We start from the raw sequence: 14,728 nt of genomic DNA, 5'->3' as shown, positions 1-14,728 counted from the left end.
TAATTCATACCCACAGAAAGCAATTAAGTCTGTAAGGACAGGAATGAGACAGTTGAATGCCAGTGCCAGCTTTGCACCTTCTAACTGGCTCTGTGACCTTGAGTAAGTCATATGAATTTCCTGGAACCAGGAGTTCAGTTAGGTACAGGGGGTCCCTTCCAGATTTAATGTTCCATGACTCTAAGGATTATAATTTACCTTATGACTTGATAAGCTTCTTAAAGGCAGGGCCCGTACAATAGTATCTGACCCTGTGTTATTGTCTTAGGATGTCCATGGAAGGGCAGGAGGGGTTGGCCATGCAGAGGCAGCACAACAGGAAACTCTCACAAAATAGACCAGTAGAACATTCTGGAAGTGGAGGTTGAGGCTGAGAGCAGACTGCAAGCATGAACAAGGTACCTGAGGGTCCTGACTCAGTGCCAGACAAAGTGGAAGGAGGAAACAATGGGGGCCTGGTGCAAGAACCGACCAGTTCCTGTCAGGGCACCGGAGGCCTGGTGTCCAATGGCAGCCCATCATCTGGGAGCCTTGGTCATCAGCCAATGAACACCATGAGGGCTGAGGTGAGAGAGCAGGTGCCAGGCTGTGGGTGGAGAACTGTGGCAGGTGCACATCACCCACAGTCAGGCCAAGTGAAGCAGTGTTAGAAACTGGTGCCAATCCTACTGGAGTTGGGGGCTGCATGAGGAGTCAGCCTTCCCTGAGCAGAGGCCTGGCAACTCAAAAGGCTCACCTTAGGAGGTAGTGAGGGAAGCTTGGGGAGCCCTGCAGGGGTCTGGCACAGCCCCCAGGCTGGGATCTGGGGTGGGGTTCAGTAAAAAGCCCTCGTAGGTAGTAGACTACACAGCTTGGGACCTCCTACTTCAGTTGGGGCTGGTTCCAGAGTGGGACAGGCCTGCGCATGGAAGGGAGAGGTATCCATAGGCCCAGTCCAGAGGTTCCAGTAGGACCGAGGCCAAGGAAATGACACAAGGACGGCTGGTGAGCAGCTGGTTCTCCACTGGAGTGTGGCAGCCCCTCCAAGTCCTTCGATGTTAGCCACAGCCTTCCCCCAACCCCACCAAACCAAGCCAGACATTCATTGTCCAAGGCAGGGAAATTACTAGTCTTACCACTTATTCATCATACCCTCAGGAATGCAGCAAAAGTCCAACACTCTAAATAAAGGATTCCCAAATTTGGGGTTTCTCTATCCCAAAGAATCATGTAAAAATTTTAAGCTGTTTTAATGTGAAAAAATAAGTAAATAAGTTTACTAGTAACAGAAAGGTTCAGACACATCTCTTCTCATCTGTACTTGTGATCAGTAGCCAGGCAGGACACTGTGTGCTTCTGTTAAATGACCTTTATATAGATGGGCAAGTTAGCATTGTCTGGTCTGAGCACGTCAGCATTTACATTACGCACTTATTTTAAGTAGCAGAATGTTTTTGGCTGTGCCCAGTGTGTGTCCATACACAGAGGCTCTCAGCTGAGCTAGAGGATGTCTCTGCTTATCCCCTTTATTCAATTTCCATTCTTCCACAAGATTACAGAAGTCTGTTTTCTTTAATAGGATTTTCCCTAGCTGCATAGTCATTTTCTTTTGGTGATCACTGTTCTGCTTTTCATCCGTTCCTATTTTTAGTTATTTTCTTGACTTCTAAATTACTCTGTAGAATTCTGATACACAAACAGAGGTTTTGTAATGAACATTTCTTCACGTCCTAAAGTTGGAAATCAGCAGAAGAGTGGAAATGTTCGGAGGACCTGGGTGGCTCAGTCGGTTAAGCACCCGACTTCCACTCGGGGCATGATCTCACAGTTCGTGAGTTCAAGCCCCTCATCGGGCTCTGTGCTGACAGCTCAGAGCCTGGAGTCTGCTTCGGATTCTGTGTGTCCCTTTCTCTGCCCCTCCCCTGCTTGCACTCCCTCTCTCTCAAAATTAAATAAGCATCTAAAAAACTTTTAAAAAGGGACACCGGGGTGGCTCAGTCAGTTAAGCGTCTGACTCTTGATTTTGGCTCGGGTCATGATCTTACAGTTTGTGAGTTGGAGCCCTGCATCGGGCTGTATGCTGATAGCACGAAGTCTGCTTGGGATTCTCTCTCTCCATCCCTCCCCCGCTCATGCAATCTCTCCTTCTCTCAAAATAAATAAATAAACTTAAAAAAAAAGAAAAAAAATTTTTAAAAAGAGTGGAAATGTTAAGGAAGGGGGTGACACAGCCAAGCAGAGCCATCCAAGCTGGACTCACCACCCCTCGGGTGCAGTCCTGGGCGGGCTAGTGCCAGGTGATCAGGGTTTATGGAGCCTCCGCCTCATTTCCCCAGGGGTTCCTCTCCTAGAGGAAGGTGGTCTTATGCAGCTAGTCCTGTGCAGAAAAGAGTTCAGTGCCATCTTTTTTTTCTTTTTTAAGATTTTATTTTTAAGTATTCTCTATACCCAACATGGGACTCAAACTCACAACCCCAAGATCAAGAGTTGCATGCTCCTCCGGCTGAGCCAGCTAGGCTCCTTCAGTGCCACCTGTAGAGATCCCGGAGTTCACACCCTCCATGGGGAGGTTACAGGAATTCTCTCATCTCACTGTCCACTGGGTACAGATTTCTATGCAAATTAACTATTTACGTCAGATCAGACATTTACATCAGTCTTCAGTTTCGTTTCCTGGTGCTCCTGGGCACCAGCCCTGCTGAAACTTTCTTTTAGGTCTTGTGGTTAATCACCAGTCTTTCAGCCCAGGCGCCACCCACCCCGCTCACTCTCTGCACAGACGCAGACACGGAATAGCCCCTCAGGCACAACTGAACTGTGCCAGAGACCTTCCCCAAGCCTGTTGCCCCATCCTATCCCCAGGCAAGCACCACCAGCCCACTTAGGAAGCAGGGCACTCATGGCATTATTCTGGCCTCTCTGGTCTCCCAGAAATGTCATCAGCCCATCAGCACCACGTTAGGTTAGCCAATGCTCATTCTAATCCTACACAGCTCCTGGCATGCGCAGTGGTCTACTTCACTGCCTCTGAGATGGTAGCAGCCACACGCACGGCACTGCCCCAAATACGGCCCCTGTTGTGTTACTGCCACACCGCCATCCATGCTCTCCCTCTCCTGGACAGCCACAGCCCTCCTACCTGTCTTCAGGACCCAATTTAGGTGTCATCTCTTCCTGACTCTCCCCTCCCACAGCCCTTATCTGTCACATTCCACTTCCTGAGGTCTTTTTCTGGCTCCTCCCCATCCTGGTCCTTCTCGGGGGTTTTCTTGGCTCACTTTCCCTCCGTGGTCACAACCATTCCTGTGGCTCTGGTCACCACCTCTGCTCCAGCTCTCAAATCCAGCACCCAGACCAGCTCTATCTGGAGCTTGGGGCCCTCTTTCCAGGCACCCTTAGACAGCACCATCTGGGGCTCCCTCATGTACCTCACATTCTACATGCCCAGAAACAGACTTGTAATGTGTCCTTTGTGTCTCACCACGTCCACCACCCCCACCCCCCGCACCCAGATCCTTACCCTCCTGTCCTAAGGGCTGTGGCCCTGAATATGGGAGCCTGTTATGTGTTATGATGCCATCTTGTTTGTCTTTCGGGTACAGTTCTAAGTAACACGTCCTTACTGACATATACCCCTTCAGGTACATGCCTACATCATCAGCCATCTGAAGAAGGAAATGCCAAGTGTATTCGGAAAGGAAAACAAGAAGAGAGAGCTTATCAGCAGATTGCCAGAAATCTACCTTCAGCTGCAGCGAGAATACCAGATTTCTGCCGGGGACTTCCCAGAGGTCAAGGCAATGCAGGTACTGGGAGCCTATTGCAACATCAATGTGACCTTGTCTGGCTGGTTGCTGGGTCCACATTACGGTTTCCTGGTTTAGGATAGAGAACGCCACGAATGCATCTTCCTAATGGTGATCCATGAGAACAGGCTTCTGAGAGTAAAGCAGAGATTGCCTGGCGCCCAAAACTAACCAAAAAGGGACACATTTCAATAAGTAAATTTAGGTCACATGAAAAAATCAGATGAGCATCCCTCTCAGGCCATGTGTTGGCATTAAGTGACACCTGTTTTGGGGAATCCCAGAACCTTAAGGTAACGAGAGCTGCCATTGACCTCAGAGGTCACCCCAGGCAGCCTCCGCAAGCCTGCGCTGCGAGGCACTGTGGTAATACATGCTCAGGCAACAGTGCTTCTGCAGGCTCAGAGCCCTAATCAGAGTTCCGAGGGCTCCTGGGGCATTGCTGGCCTTCCTTGGGCACAGCAAGCTGTGCTCGCTAAAGATTGTGCTTACGGGTCAGCGTTGGGCAACTTTGGGCCTGATTTTAGGGTCTCCCTGGGTTGTGCCTGGGCAGCCCCAGATGAGCCCGAATGGGTGCTGTATTCATCCTGGCCTGACCAGTGCGTCTACCGCCCTGCCGTGGTGTTAGATATACACATCGATGCTGACCATATCTTCCCAAGTGAGGCCACCCACCTGGCTCCTCACAGAGCCAGAATGACCAGCTTTTTGTCCACTGCAAGGACCTGTCTGCACTAGAGGCCACAGTCCTCTCTGGAAAGCAGACCAGGGAAAGAAAACCCACGTCGCCCTCTTTGACCCCCTCGTTTTCCCACATTTGATGAAGATGTGGATTCTGAGAAATATGATTCTCGCAGGAGGAAAACGAGTCTGCAAGTACAGTGAGGACTTATGGGGACCCACCACAGGGGCCGGTTGGGACATCTGTGCCCTGCTTCAGTGGGTGGAGAAGGCCTGACCTGCCCCGATGGCCACCGCCTTGTGGGAACATAGACCTGGATGGTTCACGAGAAGTTGCAAATCTAGATTTGTGCCTAAAGTCCCCTGGTTTTCAAATTTTAGCTCAAACTTTCAAAAGTACTACATAGGCCAAACAGAGCATCCCTGCAATGCTGGCTATACCCTGGAGATCTCTAGTTCTCATCTTTTGCCTTGAGCCACAGAGGAAGATGGGGCTGAAAGAAGAGTGGTTGGAGATATACAGCTGGAAGGTGGGCCTGTGAGCTGCCTGGCTGCCTCAGGAGGGCGTAGGAGGAGAGATCACGGAGTGGAGGCAAAGATCAACAGGCATTAGGAGGGGAAGCTTTGACCTTGAGGAGTTTTTTAATGTAAACTTTCTGTAAAGGACACATTAACATAGGAGTGGGTCATCCTTTTGTGATGACAGGGTTCAGGGTGCTAAGTGCATGTGGAATATATGCTCTGGTCAGATATGACTTAGCTCGCTTCAGAATAAATCCAGAATATCTTTTTTTTTCTTCCTGAAATGAAATAGGTATCCCTGTACTCAGAGGAAGAATTGGGTTTTTTTTTCCAATCACAAGATGGCTGGGCTACTGGGGCCTCTGGAGCAGTCTTCCTGAGCGGGTTCACCTTCACACCCTTGGGTTATGCCCTACACCACATGACCAAACTGAGGAGACATGTTTCCTTGCATCCTTAAGATATTTTTAAAAAATTTTTTTAATGTTTATTCATTTTTGAGAGAGAGACAGAGCGTGAGCGGGTGAGGGACAGAGAGACAGACACACACAGAATCTGAAGCAGGCTCCAGGCTCTGAGCTGTCAGCACAGAGCCTAATTCAGGGCTCAAACTCATGAGCCGTGTGATTATGACCTGAGCCGAAGTTGGACACTTAACCGACTAAGCCACCCAGGCGCCCCACATCCTTCAGATATGTTTAAAGGAAATTGGTTCCTTGACTGAAATGAAAGCTATGAATAAATACGTCATGTGTACTCTGGCCTAATGGGGCTTCTGTGGCTCATTAGCCTGCCACCCACAGGAACATGTTGCTCCAAAGACCTGAGGCACCACTGAGCCCAGCAGGAAGCCACCGTAAGCCTCCTTTCAGGACCTGCAACCTGTCCCCAGAGGAACTCCCATAAAGCAAGTAGCAAACCGCTACGAGAGCTTCTCATGACCATGTTAGCCTGGGCCTGGCCATGTCAGAGGAAGCCCAGGCCTCTCAGCTGGAGCAGAAGGGCAGTCCCTGAGGAAGAAAACAAGGAAGCCATGTGCCGCTCTTCTAGCATCTCAGGAGAGGCCTTAGCCCCTTCATTAGACACCTGAGTGCCTTAGGACTTGATGCAAGGAGTGCCACCTGACAGGTATCCTCATTCACCTGTGTTCATTCACTCAGTCACCAAGAAATATTAAGTCTACCATGGCCAGGCACTGTTCTAGGTCCCTGGAATAAATCAGTGAACAAATAACAAAAATCCCTGCCCTGGATTACAGTATTTGCCACTATGACTGTGGCCGGCAATGGAGTTCTGGCAGCAAAGCCTCCTGTTAGGACATGTGCTCTTTGTTACGACACCAACACTGTTGCGCTTCCAAGCAGTCGATTTATTTATACAGTGGCTGTCTCCCTCATAAGGCTGTAGCTCCATGAGGCATTCAGTGATCCACGTCTCGTTCACTGCCATACCCCCAGCACCTGGGCTGTAGCAGGTGCCCAACGAAAAGGTGTTAGATGAGCTCACTGAGAAGTTAGTGTGTGTTCATACCCTAGCAGGCGGTAGGGTAGTGAATTTCTCAGACCCTGACCTAACCCAGAAAGCCACAGGGCCTATGAATAGACCAGCAGTTTTCAGAGCAAGCCCCTGGAATCTGGAAGGGATTCCTTCATGGGAGAGTGGCCAGGCCCTCGTCACACCACCCCAGTCCCTTCAGGGACTCCTCGAGGAACAAGGCAGGCCTGGAGCCCATAGGGCATGCTTACCATCGCCTGATACTTCCAGCTAGTTTGCTGTCACCCAGGAAGCTTTGGGGGCTTGATGGTGTGGGTCAGGGCCTCTGTCATCTCTGAGTCTGTTGAGCATCTGACATCCCCTTCAACACAGGTGTTTAAGCTCACATCGACTACATCTGGGACAACACTGGGGACCTAAGTGTGGAGATCACTTTTTTATGATCTTTCCACATCTCAGGGTCACTCAGAGAGCTCGCCGATGCCAGCTTTAAGTCTCTGTTCTCCCTGTGCTCTCACAGACCAGGCTGGCTGGGGTGACTCTTAGCTGTAGCGATAAACTGAGTGTATCTTGAAGGCTTTTGCCCAGTGCTGGGAGAGGCCCACGACCTGCTGGTGAAGCAGCCTGTGTCTGCCCTGCATCCTTTTGCGAGGGAATGTGATTTACCACACTGATAGGTCCAGACTGGAGAATGCTAGCAAAGCCACTTTTATTGCAGACTCACTTGTCCTCGGAGAATTTGGCCCCCTCAGCTGATGAGGTGGCAGCGTTTCAACAGCAGAGGGCAGCAGAGCCGTCCCCACCTGCTCAGCCCACCTGTAAATTGGAGAACTGCTTCTAGTGAATTCTGGGAGGAAGTGGGCAAGAGATAGCCCAGCGACAACTGGGCTGGGAACTGACCTTTGTAGCTTGGGAGGGAGAAGTTCCAGGATCCAGGGCTCAGTGGCTTTGATGGATACAACTGTTGAAGGGTAAATCTTTAAATTCCCCAGTGTGTATTCATCCCAATAAAAAGATTTCTGTTTTGGAGAGAACTTGGTGGAGGGGCAGAGATGGCAGTGGTTTAACTTGTACCCCACACTCCCTGGTCAGGCCTTGGGGGTGAGGGGTACCCCAGGGATGAGAGTTTAGGGTTGATTTCCTATGTGCCCTCCGGGCAAGGGTGGCTGCTTGCTGTTACTTCCTGTCCACCCCTGCAAACATGTGGCCGTTTCTTCTTGCCAGCTTTCCAGAGGTTTATAGTCTGGATCCGCGAACCCTGCAGGCGGGTGGAAAGTTCAGGCAGACACCGCCCTCATTCGTCTGCTTGGCCAGACACAGGAGCTTTGTGTGCGCTCAGAGCTCAGGCTCATTCATGAGGAAATAGGGTAGGTGTCCGTGCACCCAGGGGAATCCAGACTTGTTTACCCCAGCAGCACTCAGATTTTTGTGTAGGCTGCCTGCTCTCTCCTCCTGGGCTTTCTCTTCTCAGTTCCCCCAGCTGACTGAGATACTGGCCATAAGAGCCCAAAGTGTTGGTAACATTGTTTAGAGCTGGTTTTGGAGTGAATTGCAGGTGACCACGGTCTGTCAGTGAGAATAGCGACACACAAATCAGAATGTGTGTAGAAACTAAGCCCACACCACACTGAGACCTGACGGCCCCAGAGTTTGCTGAGAAGAGTGTTGGAGGCACCTCCCTAGAGGTCTGTCAAGCCGTTTGGCTTTCAGCTCTGTCCCTCCATGTGAAGCTCAAGGCTCTGCTTCTAAACAACAGCACAGGATGTCTGCCGGGCTGGTATACTCTAGAGACCACAATTTTGACTCTCCATTGGAAACAACCTAAATGTCCAACCACATGGGACAGGGTAAAGGCAAAATGGCCTAGCTGTACAGTTCAATATTAGATAGCTATTAAGATGAAGAATAAGATTGTATAAAAGTTATTATCACAGAAAGATGAGATACATTTTTTCTTAAAAATCCAAGTTGTCAAGCAGTGTGGTCTTAGTTCAGTTAAAGTGTGTGTGTGTGTGTGTGTGTGTGTGTGTGTGTGCTTATGTGCATGTGTATATTTATAAAAATGGCTAGAAATGTGTGCTCAAAAAACATTAGCAGAAGTTATTGCTGGGGGCCATCTGGGTAGCTCAGTCAATTAAGCATCCAACTTTGGCTCAGGTTATGATCTCGCGGTTCGTTGGTTCGAGCCCTGCATCAGCCTCTGTGCTGACAGCTCAGGGCCTGAAGCCTGCTTCATATTCTGTGTCCCCCTCTCTTTCTGCCCCTCTCCCGCTCGCTCTCTGTTTCTATCTCTGTCTCAAAAAATAAACATTAAAAAAAATTTTTTTTAAGAAGTTATTGCTGGGTGATAAGAGTTATAAGTGATTTACATTTTTTGTCTATCAGTTTTTTCCCAAATTTTTACAACAAAAAAGTGTGATATTTATGATTGCACAAAGTTTTGCTTTTGTTTCCCTCTCCCTGCCTATCACATTACTTCTCCCCAGAATAGTCAGGTCTGAGGGGTATATGAAACCTCTTTTACTCAAGAGTCTCCCTGCCTCATCTCCAGAAAATTGTACACCTGGATGGCCCCTTGCTGGCCTTCTAGAATTTTCCTAACAGAAATACTTTACATAAAGTCCATATAAAAACTTGCATATCTGGAATTTTCTGCATTTATTTGGCAAAACTGCTGTTGAAGACATTTTTCAAAGATCATAAAAAGCCACAGGTAACTCTCACAATTCAGGCAAAGTTTGTTTTCTTGCAACAAACAGGTGGTTTGTTCCCTCAGACAATGAGGGGGTGTGCCCCCCAGCAACCTGGCAGCTGAGGAGAATAACTTTTCTCACCTTAGATGTCTGATGTAATGGTCCCTTTCCTCTCTGTCTTAATTACTTAGCTTTTCCATTTCTTTTTTGTTTTTTAAGATTATTTATTTTATTTTTTTATTTTTTTATTTTATTTTTTTTGAGACAGAGAGAGACAGAGCATGAACGGGGGAGGGTCACAGAGAGAGGGAGACACAGAATCTGAAACAGGCTCCAGGCTCTGAGCTGTCGGCACAGAGCCTGATGTGGGGCTCGAACCCACAAATCACAAGATCATGACCTGAGCCGAAGTCGGACGCTTAACTGACCAAGCCACCCAGGCGCCCCTAAGATTATTTATTTTAAAAGAGAAAGCACATAAGCTGGGAAAGGGCAGAGAGAGAGAAGGGGAGAGAGAAAATCCCAGGTAGGTTCTGCGTTGTCAGCACAGAGCCCGACACAGAACTCAAGAACCAAGAACAAGCATCCACTGCTTCACCAACTGAGCCACCCAGGTGCCCCTTAGCTTTTCCATTTCTAATGACTTTCTTCTATTTCATGTTACCATATTTTCACTGTAAGCTAAGCCAAGTCCTTCTTGAAAGAAGGATCTAAAAAAAACTAATAAACTAGAACGTTCTCCCTCTCTTATAGCATAAGCTCCCTGAGGGCAGAGATTATGGCTCTTCATGGTTATATTATCCCAGGCTCCAAAACAGGGCCTGGCAATAACAAATGCCCAGTAAATGTTGAATGGGTCAATGGAGGAAGGAGGGATGGATGGGTGGATGGATGGATGGAAGAATGGATGGATGGATGGATAGATGAATGGATGGATGGATGGGTGGAAGAATGGATGGATGGAGGGATAGATGGATGGATGGGTGGATAACCAAGGAGAACCAGAGTAGGAGGGACTATTTCTACAGAGCTATCCACAGGGCTTGTGTGGCATCTATAGTCAGCTCCCCTCCAAATCAGGCAATTGTTGTCCTAGGACCCTCCCCAGTGCACATGTTTCTGCACTGCTGGCTGGTGATACTCAGCTCTATTGGCTGGATTTCCATTCGCCCTCCTCATCTCTACTCTTCTCCTATTTAGCAGTTTCAACTTTTACTTGTTTGTACTTTACTTTTTTTGTACTTTTCAACTTTTACTTTGTTTGTACTTTAAACATTTTTTTAACTGATCCAAAAACAAAATCCTTAAATAATTGTTTTACCTAAATCAGTCCCTCTGACAAGCTTCATGTTACAGTACAAAGAGCATTAGTCAAGAGGCAGGGGCCATGGGGTCTAGTCCACCCTGTGTGCTGTCCGTAAAACAGAGTTATTCAAAGTTGCCCTTCCTTACTCCCAGCATTGTTGTAAAGATCAACAGAAGTGTATCATAAGATCACCTTAAAAGATAAAATGCTAAATCTCTAGAGCACTTTAAAAAAAAAAAGGCAAGGTGCCCCTGCGTGGCTCAGTCGGTTTGGAATCTGCCTTCCACTCAGGTCATGATCTCACAATTCATGGGTTCAAGCCCCACATTGGGCTCTATGCTGTCCTCTCAGAGCCTGCTTCAGTTCCTCTCTCCTGCCCCCCTCTCTCTGTCTCTCTCTCTCTCTCTCAAAAGTAAATAAATAAAAACTTAACAAAAAAAAAAAAAAAAGAGGGGTGCCTGAGTGGCTCAGTGAGTTAAGCATCCAACTCTTCGTTTTGGCTCAGGTCATGATCTCACAGTTCATGGCTTCAAGCCTCATGTTGGGCTCCGTGCTGACAGTTCAGAGCCTGGAGCCTGCTTCGGATTCTGTGTCTCCCTTTGTCTGTCTGCCCCTCTTGGGTTCATACTCTGTCTCTCCCTCAAAAATAAGTAAACATTAAAAAAATTTTTTTTTAATTAAAAAGCAAGGTTGAAGGAAGTTTACCTAAAAGCCCTAGGATTATCATTTGTGTGGCCACTAGCCAAAGATTAGCTACTATTAAAAAAAAAAAAAAAAAAAAAAAAAAAAGTTGCATTCCATGCATCTTGTTTCTTATTCTGAAAACCACTCCTATATCTGGTGAATTCAGATGTGGGGTCCCCACCAAAGAGAAAGCTATGGAACAGCCCAGGAATGGGATGTCTACTTAGAGGAAAATTCTGACTCCCGCTATCCCACTCCCTATCTGCTTCCTTTTTTTTTTTAAGTTTCAAGTTTTTATTTAAATTCTAGTTAACATATAATGTAATATAGGTTTCAGGAGTAGAATTTAGTGATTCATCACTTACATAGAACACCCAGTGCTCATCACCAGAGCCCTCCTTAATCCCCATTATCCATCTAGCCCATCCCCAACCCACCTCCCTCCATCAGCCCTCAGTTTGTTCTCTATTGTTAAAGTCTGTTTTATGGTTTGCCTCTCTCCCTCTCTTTCCCCCTCCCCCTGCCATGTTCAACCTCAACCCAATCTCAGACACCTCCAGTTACAAAAAAAGACTAAAAACAGTCCTCTCTGGAAAAAGCCTTGCCAACCTTTATGTGGGTAGAAGACACACCTCTGTCTCCAATGCTCTGACTTATGGGAGAACAGATGGAGTTAAAGGAGAAGGAAAGTCTACTGGCCAGTACTCTGAAAGTGACTGGTTGGGTACCAGTAACCCAGAGGATACCAAAAGAGACTGATATGATTCATTACCATCGGAAATGAAAGTGATTACGACAGCATTTATGTACACACAGTGTCTCCTTTCAAGTTTATGATTCCCCCACAAGACCTCAATTCTCATGCCCCCTCCCATCAAGGCAGAAAATCAGGGCAACAAGGAGGTGTTAGTGATAAGTCCTTGCTGTGAGAGCTGTTTGTCAGAGACCTCTCTCAGTCAGTCAGTCCCTGGAAGGCGGGTTCAGTGCTTGGAGTTAGGGCCACTGGCTGGCCAATATGCTGATTTTAGCATCATGCTTCTCAATATCCTCATACGGAGTCCAGGACAAGTCATGCTGTAGCTTGCAGGTGCCAAGGAGGTCATATGGACAACTTGTCCCCTTGGGAGAAATAATAGAAAAATACTGCTGACCACTCTCCCGTTTATAAAGGTAATAAATGTTGCCAGGTTTTTTTACTATATTACAAGCTACATGGTGCAAGTCAGCATCTCTGCGAGCATCTTCCAGTACCTTCCTGGCTTGTTCTTATAAATGTTGGATTTGCTCAGCTACGACTGTTATTTTGTTGGGGGCATTTGCTCGGATGACTTCGTCAGCCTCCTCGACCCATAGCTGGCTGAACTCTTTGGTCTGCGGGGACTCCCCCCGACTGCCCCAGCGTTTTGGCGTCCCCCATGACAACAGCCGACCCTATCTGCTTCCTGAAGAAAGGGCATGTGACCAAGTTGTGGTTTTTCCTTTTGCAGGAACAGCTCGAGAACTACGACTTCACCAAATTCCACTCGCTGAAGCCCAAGCTGATCGAGGCAGTGGACAACATGTTGAGCAGCAAGATCTCGTCCCTGATGCACCTCATCAGCCAGGAGGAGATGAGCATGCCCACGCAGCTCGTGCAGGGCGGCGCCTTCGACGGCACCACCGAGGGCCCCTTCAACCAGGGCTACGGGGAGGGTGCCAAGGAGGGTGCCGATGAGGAGGAATGGGTGGTGGCCAAAGACAAGCCCGTCTACGACGAGCTCTTCTATACCCTGTCGCCTGTCAATGGCAAGATATCGGGTGTCAACGCCAAGAAGGAGATGGTGACATCCAAGCTGCCCAACAGCGTCCTGGGCAAGATCTGGAAGCTGGCGGACTGTGACTGTGACGGCATGCTGGACGAGGAGGAGTTCGCACTGGCCAAGCACCTCATCAAGATCAAGCTCGACGGCTACGAGCTGCCCAACAGCCTGCCCCCCCACCTTGTGCCCCCCTCCCACAGGAAGTCCCTGCCGAAGGCCGACTGAGGGGTGGGCCGCTCACAGGGCAGGCAGCGGGGGGGTAGGCATCAGGGACCTGTGCCTGAGGCCCGTGCCACTGCTGACTCACTGACCCTAGCCAAGGCACTGCCCTCTCTGTGCCTCAGTTTCCCCACCTATGGAATGAGGAGGGCACACACTGGACACTAGATGAGGTTCTTTCACCTTTAAAATTCCCCGAGTTTCTATTAAAATATTGGGAGGAGGGTGTGGATAAGGAGATTGAAGGGTTAAGAAAAAAGAGAAATTGACCAAAGAGTACTCCGAGGCCTGGAGAGACCTAGATGTGGAAGCGGGCTGTGCACAGCCAGACAGCCACAGGGAGTGAGCCGGGGGCTTTTCTGGAGCAGGGGGAGCCTTCCACACTGGACCACATCATTGTGCACCTGCCTTGGCCCCTGTCTGTCCCTTAGAGGGCACCCAGAAGGAGCAAAGTTGATCTTATTTATTTCATTTCCTGTTGTATTGAGAGTGGAAAACAGCAGAGCACAGAGCGTTTCTGCTCTCTCCAGACCGCCTACCAAAGAGAAGACTGCTTCCCCTGGGTGTGAAAGGAGAGTCCCCTTTGCCTGTGTGCACCCCTGTCCCTCCTGCAGGCTCTAGCAGCACAGGCAACCAGGCCAGCAGAGAGCATTTGTGACACCCGACACCCCCCTGACTAGCCCACCCAGAGCTCCCCCAACCTGGGCCCTTCCCAGCAAAATTGCATTTGGTTAGGAATTTGGAAATCAGAACCTTTATTAGCCCTTGGCAAGATTTCTAGTATTCAAATCATGCTGGAGTCTGAAGGTTGGTTTTTCTTACTGGTCTGTCCAGTAATTTGTAGCAAAGTCTATTTATATCATATTCAAACTATAGTAAAGGAATGAGGTGGTTCTCTGTAGTCATCAGTTAGTGTGGTGACAGGTCCCCAAGGCCCCTTGGACGATGGCAGGATTTAAATTCAGCAAAACCATGTCTTGGTGCCTGCCGCGTGCTCGGTCTGGGGACACAAGGGAACGAGAGGTGAGCTTGCCCCAGGGTGTCAGGTAGAAAAGGTCATTCTCTAGCTTTAGACGCTATTTTTATAAAAAAAAAAAAAAAAAAAGAAAAAAAAAGAAATAGGCATCTTTATTATGTCCAGTTTTTCTTTCTTACAGGAAAAGCCTTTATACAAATAGGATGGCATCTTTCATATGAAACCTTTTTCTTTAAAAGGCTGTGAGGTTCAAACCATGCATGCCCCTCACAAGGCAGGATTGGGGCACATCCCGCACGTGGGTTCCTGAGTGTTCTGTCTGAGTCCTGGTATAAACCTCTCTGGTCCACACACTCAACTGCCTGTCAGATGGAAGTGGTTAATGCTCACTACCACCTTCCCTCCTTCGTGGGCTGCAGTTTGGGTATTCATTTCATCAATATTTATGCAACTAAAAAAAGAGAGGCACAAAATGGTGATGGCTGCACGGCATGGGGCCCCACCAGCACCGAAGTGAAGTGAAGTCAGAACAGTCCCGCCTGAGCCTTCCAAAAACCACATTTTTTTTT

At 48.4% G+C, this 14,728-nt stretch overlaps 2 protein-coding genes across 2 annotated transcripts in view; one reads left to right on the top strand and one right to left on the bottom strand.

Annotated features, from left to right (window-relative positions):
* EHD4 (EH domain containing 4) overlaps positions 1–14,728 on the top strand; it is an 85,597-nt gene extending 70,869 nt beyond the window's left edge. Inside the window, exons 5-6 of the mRNA XM_049613427.1 lie at positions 3,621–3,785; positions 12,653–14,728. Coding sequence (XP_049469384.1) covers positions 3,621–3,785; positions 12,653–13,189 — 702 coding nt within the window. The 3' untranslated portion in view covers positions 13,190–14,728. The remainder of the gene's footprint in view (positions 1–3,620; positions 3,786–12,652) is intronic.
* The window catches only part of MAPKBP1 (mitogen-activated protein kinase binding protein 1), a 52,708-nt gene continuing 52,072 nt past the window's right edge, over positions 14,093–14,728 (bottom strand). Inside the window, exon 30 of the mRNA XM_049614126.1 lies at positions 14,093–14,183. Coding sequence (XP_049470083.1) covers positions 14,093–14,183 — 91 coding nt within the window. The remainder of the gene's footprint in view (positions 14,184–14,728) is intronic.

This window comes from Panthera uncia, assembly GCF_023721935.1.
Source record: "Panthera uncia isolate 11264 chromosome B3 unlocalized genomic scaffold, Puncia_PCG_1.0 HiC_scaffold_1, whole genome shotgun sequence".
Taxonomy (NCBI): Eukaryota; Metazoa; Chordata; class Mammalia; order Carnivora; family Felidae; genus Panthera; species Panthera uncia.
This window is presented reverse-complemented; position numbering and strand designations above follow the sequence as displayed.